This window comes from Bison bison, unplaced genomic scaffold, assembly GCF_000754665.1.
Source record: "Bison bison bison isolate TAMUID 2011002044 unplaced genomic scaffold, Bison_UMD1.0 scf7180017864291, whole genome shotgun sequence".
Taxonomy (NCBI): Eukaryota; Metazoa; Chordata; class Mammalia; order Artiodactyla; family Bovidae; genus Bison; species Bison bison.
In genome coordinates this window covers 8,811,607-8,826,981 of record NW_011494863.1, presented here as the reverse complement: position 1 = coordinate 8,826,981, position 15,375 = coordinate 8,811,607, and the positions used below count along the sequence as shown (strand labels likewise).

The 15,375-nt window shown below is 40.1% G+C and overlaps 1 protein-coding gene across 2 annotated transcripts in view; it reads left to right on the top strand.

Moving 5' to 3' along the window:
• Positions 1–15,375, top strand: part of JAKMIP2 (janus kinase and microtubule interacting protein 2) — a 191,234-nt gene that overhangs the window by 128,192 nt on the left and 47,667 nt on the right. For both annotated transcript variants that reach the window (XM_010850476.1, XM_010850477.1), the window contains exons 3-5: positions 8,572–9,069; positions 12,523–12,732; positions 14,555–14,653. In XM_010850476.1, coding sequence (XP_010848778.1) covers positions 8,572–9,069; positions 12,523–12,732; positions 14,555–14,653 — 807 coding nt within the window. The remainder of the gene's footprint in view (positions 1–8,571; positions 9,070–12,522; positions 12,733–14,554; positions 14,654–15,375) is intronic.

The window sequence follows — 15,375 nt, the reverse complement described above, 5'->3', positions numbered from 1 at the left end:
ACTTTTTTTTTTTTTTTAATTCCGCATATAAGTGTGATCATACAGTGTTTGTCTTTATCTGGCTTATTTCACTTGGCATAATGTTGCAAATGACAGAATTTCCTTCCTTTCTATGGCTGAATATTTCATTGTGTGTGTATAGGAGGTGATAGATCACATTTTCTGTATCCATTTATTCATCAGTGGGCATTTAGGTTGTTTACATGTTTTGCAGAGCCAGTGCTATACTTAAAACATGTGAATGTCTAGAAAATACTGAAAACCATAGGCAGAGGAAGAGACAATGTCAGAACTTTTCTTTATACTATTATGCAAATTTCAAATGGAGAAATGAAGTGTGTGTGTGTGTGTGTGTTGGGGGAGGGGGGGGATATGCCCCTCTCCTTCTCCCATAGATGCCTGCATTTCCACTGCAGGGAAATGAAACTAAAATATTAGACACGGCCAACTTCTGGTGAGTAGAAATTATCTGAAAGATTTGTAATGCACTGATAGGAAAAAACATGGAGATATGTAGGTCATTTTGACTGGACTCCAGTCATAGGGGCCAAAAGGATGTAACTATGGGGGCCTGTGGTGGAGAGGAAAGAACACAGGTGGGGTCTCTCTGCTGGATGACCCTTCTTGGCCTGCATTTGTGCATCTGTAAAATGAGCAGATTATGGATAACATAAAAGAGCTAAGGTCCTTTCAAAATAGTCGAGATTAGTCAGGAAAGGAATCTGCTCTAGCTCTTCAGGGCCCTTCCCTGATCACCAAGTTACATGACACTGTCCCTTCATTCCATGTACTCTATCTAGCACATCGCCCTGTGGTGCTTTAATCACAGGACTCTGTACTTATGAAGAAAGTGAAAGTCTGAAACTTACGTCTGAAGTTACTTTATTTGTTTGTTTGCTTGTTTCTTGCCTGCTATCCGTGCTCTAATGAAATCTATGCTTCCATGTCTGCTTCAGGGACCCCTAAGTAAGGGATCCCCAGTGTTCACAGTGCTGCCCGACATGTAGGAGACATGTCCTACTTGTTGAGTGGATTATCATGATTGTTTTTAAAACATTCCCCAAAACCCCATGGCATAAGTACAATATAGTATTGATTGAGGCGGGCCACCCCAGGCTTGGGTGGAGGAAATATTTCCACCAGATCTGTCTTTCTTGGACCAGCACTGAGCCATTAAGCCATGGTATTTTCCTGTGTGTCTCCTCCGTGGACACTGATCTGCTGCCCAGGGTGTGTAAGCACACCAGGGATTGCTGTGAGATGTGAAATCCACCCACCCAGTTCCCCAGGGTTTCATTCTCTCCCGCAGAGGCAGACTACAGCTACAGTGAAGCCCACAGTCACAGAGGGGATGAAGCAGGAGCAGAGGATAGGCCTCTAAGGGTCAAGTCTGCAGGGTGGCAGGCCTGGGATGCTTGCTTTGGGCAGGGTCAGCTCCAGAAAGGAGTTTCCACCCTTAGAACAGCCCTTTAGACTGCAAAGCAGTCCTCACTGAGAGCCTGGGACAAAGGCAGCATCTGATTACTTTCTGATTTCACTGAGAAAGAACACAAGTTCTATGTAATTCCTTTGCTCCCAGTGACACAGCTAGAGGAGGAGCCAAAACGGGAATTCCCATCTTCTCTAAGGCTGTGGTCAAGGTGGTGCTTTCTTACTCCACTGCCCTCTGTTGCCTCCAGGGTGCTCTCCAAAAACCAGCCAACCTTCTCTCTCCTCAGGCTAGTACTCTAGAGTTTGCAGGTTCAGGGCCCACACTGGGCATCCAGTACTTCTTGCTTTCTGCAAATTTAGTTTTGTTTTCAGGAAACCTAAGTAACTAAAAGCAGCAAATGAAAAGAGAGAAGCTTTTATTACTTCCCCAGGTTGTATAAAATCTCCCTTATGCTGTGTTGTGCTTAGTTGCTCGGTTGTATCCAACTCTTTGGGATCCCATGGATTGCAGCCCGCCAGGCTCCTCTGTCCTTCAGGATTCTCCAGGCAAGAATACTGGAATAGGTTGCCATGCACTCCTACAGGGGATCTTCCCAACCCAGGGATCGAACCCAGGTCTCCCACATTGCATGCGGATCCTACCAACTGAGCCACCATAGAGCCCAAGGATACTGGTGTGGGTAGCCTATCCCTTCTCCAGGGAATCTTCCCAACCCAGGAATCAAACTGGGAACTCCTGCATTGCAGGAGGATTCTTTACCAGCTGAGCTACCAGAGAAGCCCTTATGAGCCCCATTCCTATGGAGGCAGCCTTTCCCTCTTCCCATCTCCTTTTGGAGAATTACTTAATGCCCATGAAAACCCCTGCCAGCCCTGTGCGTTTAGATCTCTGGCTACATCTGATGCAGATAATCCAAGCTGAACCTTTTCCTGGCTTGTCTTTTCTTGATAACCTCTCAACCCTCCTTACCTTTAATAGGCAAGTCCAATGTTTAATCCTAGATTTCTAAGATCACATTAAAGCTCAAACATCACCCTCTTAACAGAATTTACAGTGGCATTTTTCAAAGGCAAAACTAGAATTAGGACAAAAGAAGAAAATATAATGGGAAGCCTCGGAAGCTAGTCATGAATTTTCTTCCTTCTATCATAGCAGAAGCAGGATTAAATTGTCCTAATGATTTTTTTTTTTTTTTAACCTCTGGGGTAAAAGGGATATAGGAAGTCTTTTATTCAAATCTCTGTTCAGTGCTCACCCTCTGGCCCTGTCCCACCCTACCCCCTATAACTTCTTTGTATACATTAAGCAGTGTCTTCCAAGTTAAGATGAGATGTCACCAAGAAACTCAGGACATCTTGAGGAAACCCAATTTTATCTTTGAACATCTCTATTAGGAACATAGTTACTAAGGTCTTATAATGTAATAATAGTAGCGCTCATGTTACCACCATAATATGGGTATTTAGGTTTATGTTCTTCCTGGTATTAGTATACATTGCATGATAAAATATTAATGTGCAATAATGCTCATCAAATTAATATTTAATATCTACCATGTATTCAGTTCAGTTCAGTTCAGTCACTCAGTCGTGCCCGACTCTTTGCGACCCCATGAATCGCAGCACGCCTGGCCTCCATGTCCATCACCAACTCCCTGAGTTCACTGAGACTCATGTCCATTGAGTCAGTGATGCCATCCAGCCATCTTATCCTCTGTCGTCCCCTTCTCGTCCTGCCCCCAATCCCTCCCAGCATCAGAGTCTTTTCCAATGAGTCAACTCTTTGCATGAGGTGGCCAAAGTACTGGACTTTCAGCTTTAGCATCATTCCTTCCAAAGAAATCCCAGGGCTGATCTCCTTCAGAATGGACTGGTTGGATCTCCTTGCAGTCCAAGGGACTCTCAAGAGTCTTCTCCAACACTACAGTTCAAAAGCATCAATTCTTCAGCTCTCAGCTTTCTTCACAGTCCAACTCTCACATCCATACATGACCACTGGAAAAACCATAGCCTTGACTAGATGGACCTTTGTTGGCAAAGTAATTTCTCTGCTTTTGAATATGCTATCTAGGTTGGTCATAATTTTTCTTCCAAGGAGTAAGCATATTAATAATTATTAATTGCCCATGTGTTCTAGCCTATCCAAAGGACTTTGCTGGATTATGGAAGTCAGTCCTTTCAACAATCAAATGAGAAAGATATCGCCAATCCTAGTTAACACATGAGTAAACAGAGGCTGAGTCTGGGGCCCCAGCTTGCCAAAGCTTTCAGAGCAAACTAGGAGATCTGAGATCTACCCTGACCTGGCTCCTGGCCCACCTGGACCCTGATCAGCCTTCTTTATGTTGTGTGTTGATAGGTGTAAAGCCTTTAAAAAAGTGCCTAATTAATACATAGTAAGTTAAGCCCCCGATAAATGCCTACTATTTTTTGTGATGGAGCTGAAATTTTTGTCCATATAACATTTCCACAAGTAAAAATTCATTATCCCTTCAATCAACTAATTAATTTTTACCTTTCAAAATATTATCTTCACATTTTTTCATATTACTCAGAGGTAGTTCTTCATTTTTTAGTATACTCATTTTCATAATTTACATTAAGTTTTTTTTACATTAAAATATTAAAATCTATTTCTTAGTGGTACAATCTAAGCTATAAATAATTTTCAGAAAATGTTTTTACTACAAAATTTTTATTGGCTCTTTTTTCCTTCCAGATGTCAGTCACATTCTTTGTATCTCCTTCATAGTGAAACTCTTTTCAAGTTAAAAAAAAAAACAAAACACCATACCTAGAAATACTGCCAAAAATGACAGTTTCCATGACAACCAAATAAATAGACATTAAAAAGTGCCAAAAATAATTCAATATCTTTTCTTTTTTTCGAATTCTGTGCTTTCCTTTAAGTGATGGACGAAAATGCCAGTGTGTGTTCCTATTTGTTTTGTCTTCATGCTGGAGTATATTTTCCATACACCTGTATTTTCACTTTTTTTTTTTCTTTTTCATTCATCTCTTCTCCAGTCTACACATAAAAGATTAGTGTTAAAACTTGAGAGAAATTACAGAATCACAAACTTGTACAATCTAATACACCTGCAGAGAACTTCACATAAATAATTTCAGATCATGAGTATTTCCTCTTATATCCAATATAATATTACCTTACAGTTTACAGTACTTTACAATTTAAGCTACTTTCCCATTCATTATCTAATTTAATCCTAAAAATATCTCTTTTACAGGTATTTTTTAAAGTGTAATCAAAGATCCTCAGGATAAAGCAACTTTCTTAAAGACAGTTGATGGTGAAATCAAAATACAAACCCAGAATTCATCACCCTTTATCCATTTTTACTACAGCTTTTCATTGTTTTAGGAAGAGCTGCTAAAATTCCCCTAGTAACTCATTACCTATCTGCTCTTATGGTCATGATACTGTTCCAAATGCCTAAGGAACGTAAATACATCCTGCTGAAATTGAAGATGATCAATTTCATCTTCAATTGAAGATGATAATTTCCTATCACTTGAGTTAATTTCCCCAAGGTAAATTAGATGGAAGGTAAATTATCAGAGATTCTAACTCAGTGAAAAATAAGGCCCCTCTTTTCAAAAATTACATTATATAAAAGAAGAATCAGCAAACATTTCTGTGAAGTACAGAATAGTAAATGTTTTAGGTTTTGTGGGCCAGAGAGGTTCTATGAAACTACTCAGCTTCATTATAGCATGAAAGCAGCCATAGGCAACATGGAAATGGATGGGCCTGGCTGTGTGCCAATAAAACTTTATTCACAAAGGGGGAGGGGGCGGGAAAGATTTGGCTCATGGGGTACTGTTTGCTCACTCATAGTCTAGAAAGTCCTTCTTCAGTTCATCGTAAAAAAAAAATGGAAGTAAGATTTAGGCTGCCATTACTGAACACTGGGAGAAATATCAAACAGAACACAGGCAGACATTATATGTTGGGGGTATTTTTCTTTTATTGTTTTATACAGGGAAGGGATGGATGAGGGCTACCCTGGGTAACAGTGCAAGCCCATGTTCTCTAAAATGTGTAACAGGATATATTATTCCTGCCTCTGGTTACGAGGCCAGCCAGGGAAACATACGGGCTTACATTCTTTAATTTCACACATGTTCTTTGTCTTCTGTGTTGTGCTGACAACCACTGGGTAGACAGATGAACAAGGCTCACTGGCAGCCTTCTAGGAGTTTCCAGTTGAGGTGGGGTAGGAGAGGAGATGGTGAGGACAGACAAGTGTGCAAAAAAAAAAAAAAAAAAAACCAGCATAAAGAAAAATGTGGAAGAGACTGGCAAGGAGGTGTCAGCAAACTGCACTGAGAAGACAAATGCAGGAGAGATGAGCTTGGTCCTGGGTGATCAGGGTGATATGACCAGAGAGGGTAGCATCTAGCTGGGTCAGGAGGAATGAGAGGACCCCAAAAGGAACTGAGTGAAGGGCAGATCAGGAAGAAGAAACTTAGGCAGGCACAGAGGTGTAGAGATTCAGGGTGTGTGCAGAAAATAGAATACTGCCCTATGCCTGAGATGGCGAATGAGGAGTTCAAATGGGGCTGAAAGTCCAACCAAGTCATCTGAGAGCTGAAAGGGGCAGCTGAAGTGTTGGGATTCTATCCCCCAACAGGAAGAAGCCCTGGCACATAGATCATAACAGGATTTTGCTAAGACAATGTCAGCAGCAGTGTGACGAAAGCTCTATTCGTTAAATGAACCTCCAAGAACTCTGAAGTAATGCTATCCAAAAGAAATATAATGCAAGCCACAAATCCAAGCCACATATGTGATTTTAAAACTTCTTGTAACTACAATTTTAAAAAGTAAAAATAAGCCAAATTAATTGTAATAGTATACTTTATTTTACCTAATTTATCCAAAATACTTTATATAGTTTTGGACTTTCCTGGCAGTCCATTGTTTAAGACTCCACACTTCCAATGCAGGGAGCATGGGTTTGATCCCTGCTTGAGGAAGATCCCACATGCCACAAGGGCAAAAAACTTCAAAATATTATAGTTTCAACCAATATAAAAATTATTAATGATATATTATTATTTACCTCATACTAAGTCTTAGAAATGGGATGAGTATTTTATACCTGGGGCCAGGCTCAGTTTAGACTTTGCAGTATCACAAGTGCTCGCTGTGGCTAGTGGCCACCATGTGGGATAGCGCTGCTCTAGAATGTATCCGCTAACAGACACTTGGGAGGGGACCTGGGCTGGGCTGTAGGCAAGACCCGAGAATAGTCGTTTGGGGGTGCTTGGCTGTTTATTTCGCCAAATCTCCTTGTGTCCTGAGTCCTTTTAGAATAACCTACATGGGAATAATTGTTGTACCTTTAAAATCAAATATTCATAGAATGCCATGTGGACTTAGAAAATCCTGTTCTAGCTAAAGGTAGGTAAACCATTAAGGTAAGTAAAATCTCAGACACTTTACATCATAATTACAATTGTTTCAATAAAGAATTTGGATCTTACAATTTTTCAGCTGGAAAGGCTCAGCAATTATTTTACAAAATGGTCTAATTTTACAAATGGCAAAGACTCAGTATCACTCACCTAGATATTACTCCTGGGGCTGCCCAATTTTTCCCTTTTTCTAGGTTACTGCCTGTGTGTATATGTGTGCAAAAGACTGAGACAGAGGAACAAAGACAGGCAGCAGCAATGACAGTAGGAGGAGGACAGTACAGGAGCCTAGTGAGGTTTTTTTAAGCTACAGATACCAGGCCACACTCTTATCTACTAAATCAGGGACAAACTCACAGCCAAATTAAGGCAGTGCTATTGCTTATCTATAAAGACCTGTATTACCATTGGAAATAGTACAAAACACAGGAGAATTTTTTTTTCTCCTTGCAAGTAAAATGATTAGAAGCAATACTTTATTAAATTCCTCAGAGTGTTGACACAGATGGGGGAGAGAGGGAGATAAGAGTGCAGGTAGTGAAGAATGCAGACAGACACCCATGTAGCCGAAATAACAGCCACTGACCTCCTGTAGCAGAGAGGTCCTTGTACTGCAGGGGTTTTTGCTGGTGTGTGTGTATCTGTAAAAATTTGGGGTGGGGGGGTGAAACCAAGTTGCTATAGTAAGGAAGGTGAAGTTGAGGACATATCAACCATCTTCATTCCTCACTTCCCCCTTAGCAGCAGTTAACTTCTCTTCAAAAAAAGAAAAAGAAGAAAAAGGGAAATGTTTTATGCTATCACTTTAGGCACCAGTTTTTCAGTCTGATCAAAATGTTGAACTATGGACTGTCCTGGGCATCCTGGGACATGCACAGTTAACAATTTAGACCTCACTAGGGATGTGTAGTCTAGAATGATCTCAAGATGATCTATTTTGAACTCCTCACCAAGATGAAAAACATTAGAGCACAATTTCCTAATTTTAATGTGTATGTCAGTTACCTGGGGATGGGTTAAACTGCAGGTTCTCATTCACAGATCTGGGATGGATCCCCTGCATTTCTTATAAGCCTCTGGGTGATGCCTGTGCTGCTTGCCTGAAGACCACACAAAATAGTAAAGCCCCAGAACATCAAACATTTGTCTGAACAAAGTATTGGAAGCATCCTTGGGTATTTCCTCCTTTCACATAATGTGAAAGTTAAAGTGGCACAGACTTGTCCGACTCTTTCTGCCCCATGGACTGTAGAGTCCATGGAATTCTCCAGGCCAGAATACTGGAGTGGGTAGCCTTTCCCTTCTCCAGGGGATCTTCCCAACCCTGGGATCAAACCCAGGTCTCCCGCATTGCCTGCAAAGTCTTTATCAGCTGAGCCACAGGGGAAGCCCAAGAATACTGGAGTGGGTAGCCTATCCCTTCTCCAAGGTATCTTCCCGACCCAGGAATCAAACCGGGGTCTCCTGCAGTGCAGGCAGATTCTTTACCAACTGAGCTATCATGGAAGCCCTCACATGCTGTCCTCCCTGCATAAAAAGGCCTGTGGTTTTCCGCGGGCACCCTCCCTCCTTCCACTGCGGGCTAGAATTTGAAAAGAGATGAGGCATTAGGAGATCGCAGGGATCTGAGCTGCTAATCATGCCTAGGAGCACATCTTTCTGATGAGGCTCACCTCTCTTCCTCCTTTCGCCTCTCAGGTATCTAAACTCGAGCGAGAGAAGACTCAAGAAGCCAAGAGGATCCGCGAGCTGGAGCAACGCAAGCACACGGTCCTGGTGACGGAACTCAAAGCCAAGCTCCACGAGGAGAAGATGAAGGAGCTGCAGGCCGTGCGGGAGAATCTCATCAAGCAGCACGAGCAGGAAATGGCCCGGACAGTGAAGGTGCGGGATGGCGAGATCCAGAGGCTCAAGTCAGCGCTGTGCGCGCTCCGGGACGGCAGCAGCGACAAAGTAAGGACAGCGCTCACCATCGAGGCCCGTGAGGAGGCCCGGAAACTGTTCGATGCCGAGCGCCTTAAGCTCTTACAGGAGATTGCGGACCTGAAAACGGCCAAGAAGCAGGTGGACGAGGCGCTGAGCAACATGATCCAAGCGGATAAAATCAAGGCTGGGGACCTCAGGAGTGAGCATCAGTCCCACCAGGAAGCCATCTCCAAGATCAAGTGGGAGTCGGAGCGGGATATTCGGAGGCTGGTTAGTAACCCAGGGCAGAACCGTTCTCTTTCCAGGCTTCAGGCAGCCGTGGGGCTTGCTTTTCCAGGTGTTTTTTCGTGAGTGGATTGCTAACAGTGCCCTCCTGTCTCGTGCTGTTCAAAATATAAGATAAGTCGATAGGTAAATAGGTGCGCCCAGGCCAAAATTGGCATTGTAAAAGGTAGAAGATTTTGAAGTCATCTTTCTCATAAAGATTGAATATTTCTAGCCTCACACGTATGGAGAGTTATCTATTTAATGGCTCTTGTTTCCTTGGGTGTATATGAAAATTTTCTGAATGATATACTCTAACAACATGGGCATGTTTTGTAGGCTTTCCATTTATAAAATGTTTTTACAGGGGCGGGGGGATTTTCTTTGGCTTTCAAGGTATCTGAAAATGGCAGCCACTGGGAACATACTGAGGGATTCATGTGTTTTCTCCCCAGGAACCATGTCTGAAAGCAAGAAGCAGGGCTATAAAACCCCTGGTCATTTTACAAATAGATCTTCTTCCCCAGAGTAAATGGAGGCAATTCAAAATAAGGACCATTATAATTCTTAAATTGGTTGTCATTCCTACCTAGCTTACTTGCTATTACCAATTTCTAAGACTTACTTCAACCCCTACTGAGTTGAAGCTTTTTTTTTAATATGTATGACCAAAAGCCACATCAGTCTTTTCACTATGCTTAAAAGTAAATAGAATTACTGTGTGAAAGCTATAATGTTGCAGATTGACCTTGTCTTAGAAGAAGTGTTTATTTGCATCTGTATTCAGAATGTTTAGCATCAGTTATAGCTGGGTTATATATTATCAAATTATCACCTGTTCAAGTGTACTTTGTGCTTCTCTAAAAATATTTTCTTAGAAAAGAACTTAAAAAACACTTTCCTTCTTGTATCTGTTGATTCTAACCATTTATATTCTGAGAATTCTAATTATGTCCCTTGGACGGTATCTCTAGGATTTCAATTTTATGTAAAAAGTGGTTATCAGAGGACATATTAGACAAAATTAAATATGTGATGTTCTTTGTACTGCAATACAGTGTGACTGTAAATGTTGCCTTTGCCAAACTTTGCAATTTTTTTATCCACAATTCATGCTATTGTATTGGTTGACAATAAAGACCAAACGCAGTGCAGAAATATTGGTCCCTGCCCTGCCTTTGGTTTTTAAAACACCAGTGGCTGTTGAAGAAAGAATCAGGATGTGAACTCTGGAGTTAGCAGGTAGGTAAATGAAAAGGAAGCTTTACATTAAATGTTTTTGTTTGTCAATGGTTTCAATGTAAGTCTACAGATATATCCACCCATCCATGGTTATAATTTTTTTCATAACTTCTTTTCACTGGCACATTGCAGAGACAGACATGATATCTCTCTGAGTAACAGTGTAAAATCTAGTTTCTCTGAATATTAGTTCAAAAATTCAGTGCAAACAGAAAAACAGGAAACTTTTTCAGTAATACAGATGTACTTGTCTTCATTTTTTCCTTCTAATCTTGTTCTTACCCCAACACCCAGTTCCATTTGTGGAACAGAAAGGAAGAGAAATGGGAGTGATCCTGTGTAGAAAATTTACCCGGGGAATTCTGATATGTACCCTCTCCCTACTTAAGAACTAGGAATTTGGAAGATTTTCAGTATTCTGAAACCAGAGTCCATGATTATAACCAGTGTGCAACTGAGACTCCTTGACACTAGTTACTTGATAGTCTACAGAAAACCACTTTGAGAAAATGCTGGAAGGATAATCTTGGCATAAGTATAGCACAGTGCCTAATAGCATGGGCCCGAGGGTCATAAGTCTGTATTTTAAATCAGGCTTCATCATTTATTAGCCATATGACCATGATCGAGCTCTTTACCCTTTGGGTCCTCAGTCATCACCTGAGAAGCGATGATAACAGAATTACATAATAGGATTGTTTTAAAATGAGATAAGATATGTAAGACCCTGAATGCATTGAATGTATTAAAAGATCAATAAATTTCAGTTATGATGATGAGAATGATTATATGGGTGTGATGAGGTGATTTCCCAGCAGGTTTATTTATGCAGAGTACATCAAAACCAACGAGGAACACGCAGATCTAGAGCTCTGGTAAACTGTAAATAAACCATGGATAACAGATCTAACAAATGAACATGCTACTTAGATAAGAATAACACTGATAAGAGTAACACTAGACTTGTCTCCTACAAGGAGATAAAAATAAAGACAATGCCTTTACTCCCAAATTAACAGGACAGTGTTTGATTACTTGCCAAGTTATCAGATGATATCCCAGGACCATGACCTCCCCAAAATGATCTAAAATTTAATCAGGTGACTTGGAGGCAGTAGCTCACAAATAGTTACATGTGGGGAAATGTGATTGTATAACACAATTTCTGTCCCAAATATGTTCAAAAATGCATTTTGGTCTTAGGAACACAGCAAAGAAATATTTATACAAAGTGATTTGTTATGTGTAAGGAGACATTCTTATAAAGAGGAGAACAGCATAATATTATTTATATTAAATGTGTCTACTTGCCTACTCTATTTCCATTTTTAATATTCTCATAGAATATAATGAAATGAGAAGAAAGGCTTTACCCAAAGGCTATGCTTTCTTCAAAGATTGTTTATAGACAATAATTTCACTAGCCCTCACCCCGGGATGGCAGAAAGTTTTTGATCTGGTGGAAATCTGATCAACGGGTACTAAATACTTTTGGCCTTTAGTTGAGAAGTTTATCTGAGACCATGCTCAGACTTAGCAATAAATATATCCCACAGATACAGGTGGGAAAACAGTGGCTAATATTGCTAGGTGTTTTCCATTCCTGTTCTTGTCCCAACCATGATTTTCTGATGGTAGTAATAAAATGGTTGCTAAGAACTAGCTGCTCTGGAAAATGGATAGGAATGAAAGGAGCTATATAATATGAACCATGGAGGGACAAATTCACCACCTGAATGCAAACATACTGGCCTTAGAAAATGATGAGGCTACTAGAAATACTGAAGCTTCTTCAGTTACAAATGAGCTGTTCATTGTTGTTACTGCTTTTTAAAAGGAATTCAAAGATCGTTCCCCCAAATAGGAAGTAACATCACACATTGTCCTGGGAGACACTGTAGTAGAATATTTAGTATCTGTCTTTAATTAACACTAATAACCTGTCTTTGAGTTAACTTTTGCTTTCTATAACCAACCAACCCAGACTATTTCAAACAATATACTGAATCACAGCATCTACACAGGATATACTAGAGAGAAAAAAATTACCCTCCTTGACACCAGTTTTACCTTATTCCTGAATTAAATATACTTGTCGTATTCATGATTCTTTTTTCCTGTTTCAATGAGCGGAAAGAAGTTAAACTCATACCATTGTGAAGATGCCTTTCTTTGCAGCATTGTTAAATAAAATGTCCTGGGTGTCATTTAATTCAGATGGATGAGATCAAAGCCAAGGACAGGATCATCTTTTCTCTGGAAAAGGAACTGGAGACCCAAACAGGCTATGTACAGAAGCTCCAGCTCCAGAAGGAGGCTTTGGATGAACAGCTCTTTCTGGTCAAGGAGGCTGAATGTAACATGAGCAGTCCGAAACGAGAAATACCAGGAAGGGCAGGAGACGGCTCTGAACACTGCAGCAGTCCAGTAAGTCTATTCAAGTTGAAGTTAAAGACTCAGGAGTCATCTTTTATTTAGTACCTAAGTTTTACTTTTCACTTAAGCTCTTTTCCTGTTTACTACAGAGAAATCAATTCTATCTCCTGCTATAAAACCAGGGAGTATCTTGGGAACAGGGTTTTCTATCCTCATAGACAACAAAATGATCTGAACTGCTATTAGCTGATCACAAGAGAATTACAGATCTTTTAAAATTATTCATAGAATTTTTCTAGCCAAATGATACCTGTCCATACATCAGTATTTTAAGAATCATCAATTAGATGAAAATACTTTGCTTCTTGCCAAGACTGGAATTTTCCCTTGTATGAACAATTGAGTTGGAAACTGGTAAAAATGGTTATCATGTACAGGGGTCAAAATGTATAACTGTGTAAAAGACTAAACCATTCGTAACCATCATCTGAAAACTTCAAGTCTGGTTGAGTTTGACACTTATTTTCCTGTATTTTCATCATTTGATATGAGAAATTATTTTTAGAAATTTAGTGATAGAAATCAGCTTGTATATAGTTTACTTTCATATCTTTTATCTCTCAAAGTATTTATCTGCTAAAAAGATAGCAATGTATTATTTAGGAACAAAGATAGATATTTCAAAGTATTGCTAATACTTAGAACTCAGTAATGAATAATTTATGGATATGTATCCTAGTAGGTGGGAGAAAGAATACTGAACTAGATTTTAGCAGATGTAAGTTTTAGTTCTATCACTGACACCTACCTGCAGTATAGCAAAATTGTCAAGAGAATATGTTCTGAAGTCATACCCTTTAGTTTAAATTCTGGATCTGCCGTTTGTTGTGTGACTTTAGCAGATCCTTTGACAGCTCAGAGTTCCCTCATCTGTAAAACAGAGGCAATAGTGGTACTCTGCAGAGCTAGTCTGAGGTTAGGAGAAAAGATATGCAAAATGTTAAGCATAGTGTCTGGTGCATAGCATCTAATATATGCTAGTTATTGAGCTACTGATAGAGAACTTGAACAACTTAGACCTCCCTAAATCTTCTCAGTTCTGCAAAATCTTCCAGGATACTATGAATCTAGAGATATAATGTGTGTGGAACTGCTTTGTCAACAGTAGAGCACTATCAACATGTAAGATGATAATGGACATGTAAGTGTGTAATGGTCCTGTGGACTCTAGAGCACAGAATTAATCTATGATTGCTATGTGTGAAGTGATTCCATGTCTGTCACACCAGTGTGGAAGCCAGCTGATCTGGGCAAAATCTACCAGCAAAGTCTGTCCATTAATCTACTGTGTCTCATATATGGAGGTAATGCACTAGCCTTCTGAATCTGACCTTTTTCTCCAAAGGTACGCAGGAATTTGCAGATCCCATCCCTACCTCCTATTCTATACTCTCTTTGGCTAAATGTAATAACAGGACACCTATCTAACCTGTGGGAAGCACTGTGCAGCCATGACATAAGGGATGCTCCTTGAACCTCATGTAATCACAGCATGACCCTGATCTCACAGCTCACAGGTCTCATAAACTGATCCAGCTTTCTACCACTTTCTTTGTCAGGAGTCAGGGCCCCAGGGAGTATGTGCCACATAGAATTCATTTGCAGTTTCAACCAGGCGTGATCTTAAACCCAAGCAGTTAATTTGGGGGTTTGGAATAAGGTAAATATTTACTCTCTTCTGAGTAAGAGGACATTTTACTCTCAACTCATAAGCCAGATGAAAGGAATTAAGCCTATTACTTTTAAGAGCAGTATTCTAAAACTTTGTGAAAAGTTTTATTGAAGAAATTCCCATTTTAATTTTCTCTTGTAGGATTTGCGAAGAAATCAAAAGAGAATAGCTGAGTTGAATGCAACGATAAGAAAATTAGAAGACAGGAATACCTTGCTTGGAGATGAACGAAATGAACTGGTGAGTTCTAAGCAGAATTTTTACAAATTTTATTATTTTTTAGGCATTTTGTTATAGTAGTATGTCCACGTTCGTTCGCTCAGTCATGTCCAACTCTTTGCAACCCCATAGCCTATAGCCCACCAGGTTGCTCTGTCCATAGAATTGTCCAGGCAAGAAGTCTGGAGTGGGTTGTCATTTCCTACTCCAGGGGATCTTCCTGACCCAGGGATCAAATCCTTGTCTCCTGCACCGGCAGGTGGATTCTTTACCACTGAGTCACCTGGAAAGCCCCTATAGTGGTATATATGATGTTATAGTACAGAATAGTAAAGAAAAGTGCACAAATAATAAAGGTACAATTCAATAACTATGCCCAATGTGTAGTACTCATATAACTACTAGCCAGATGAATAAGTGGAAGACTACCAGCATCTCCAAACTTCCCCTTCTTGAGACCTCTCTCAATCACCATCCTTCTAAAGTTAACCATGGTACTGAATTCTCTTACTATAGATGTCTATCGCCATTTTTGTGTGTGTGTGTGTGTGTAATAAAGTTTTATTAAAGTATAAAGGAGATAGAGAAAGCTTCTGACATAGGCATCAGAAGGGGGCAGAAAGAATACCCACTTGCTAGTGTTAACAATGAAGTTATATAATCCAAAGAATATCTGGAGGTTGTAAAGACCTCATCAGACCTACTCCCATAATTTACGTTTTAAGATAACACTGTCCTCAGGC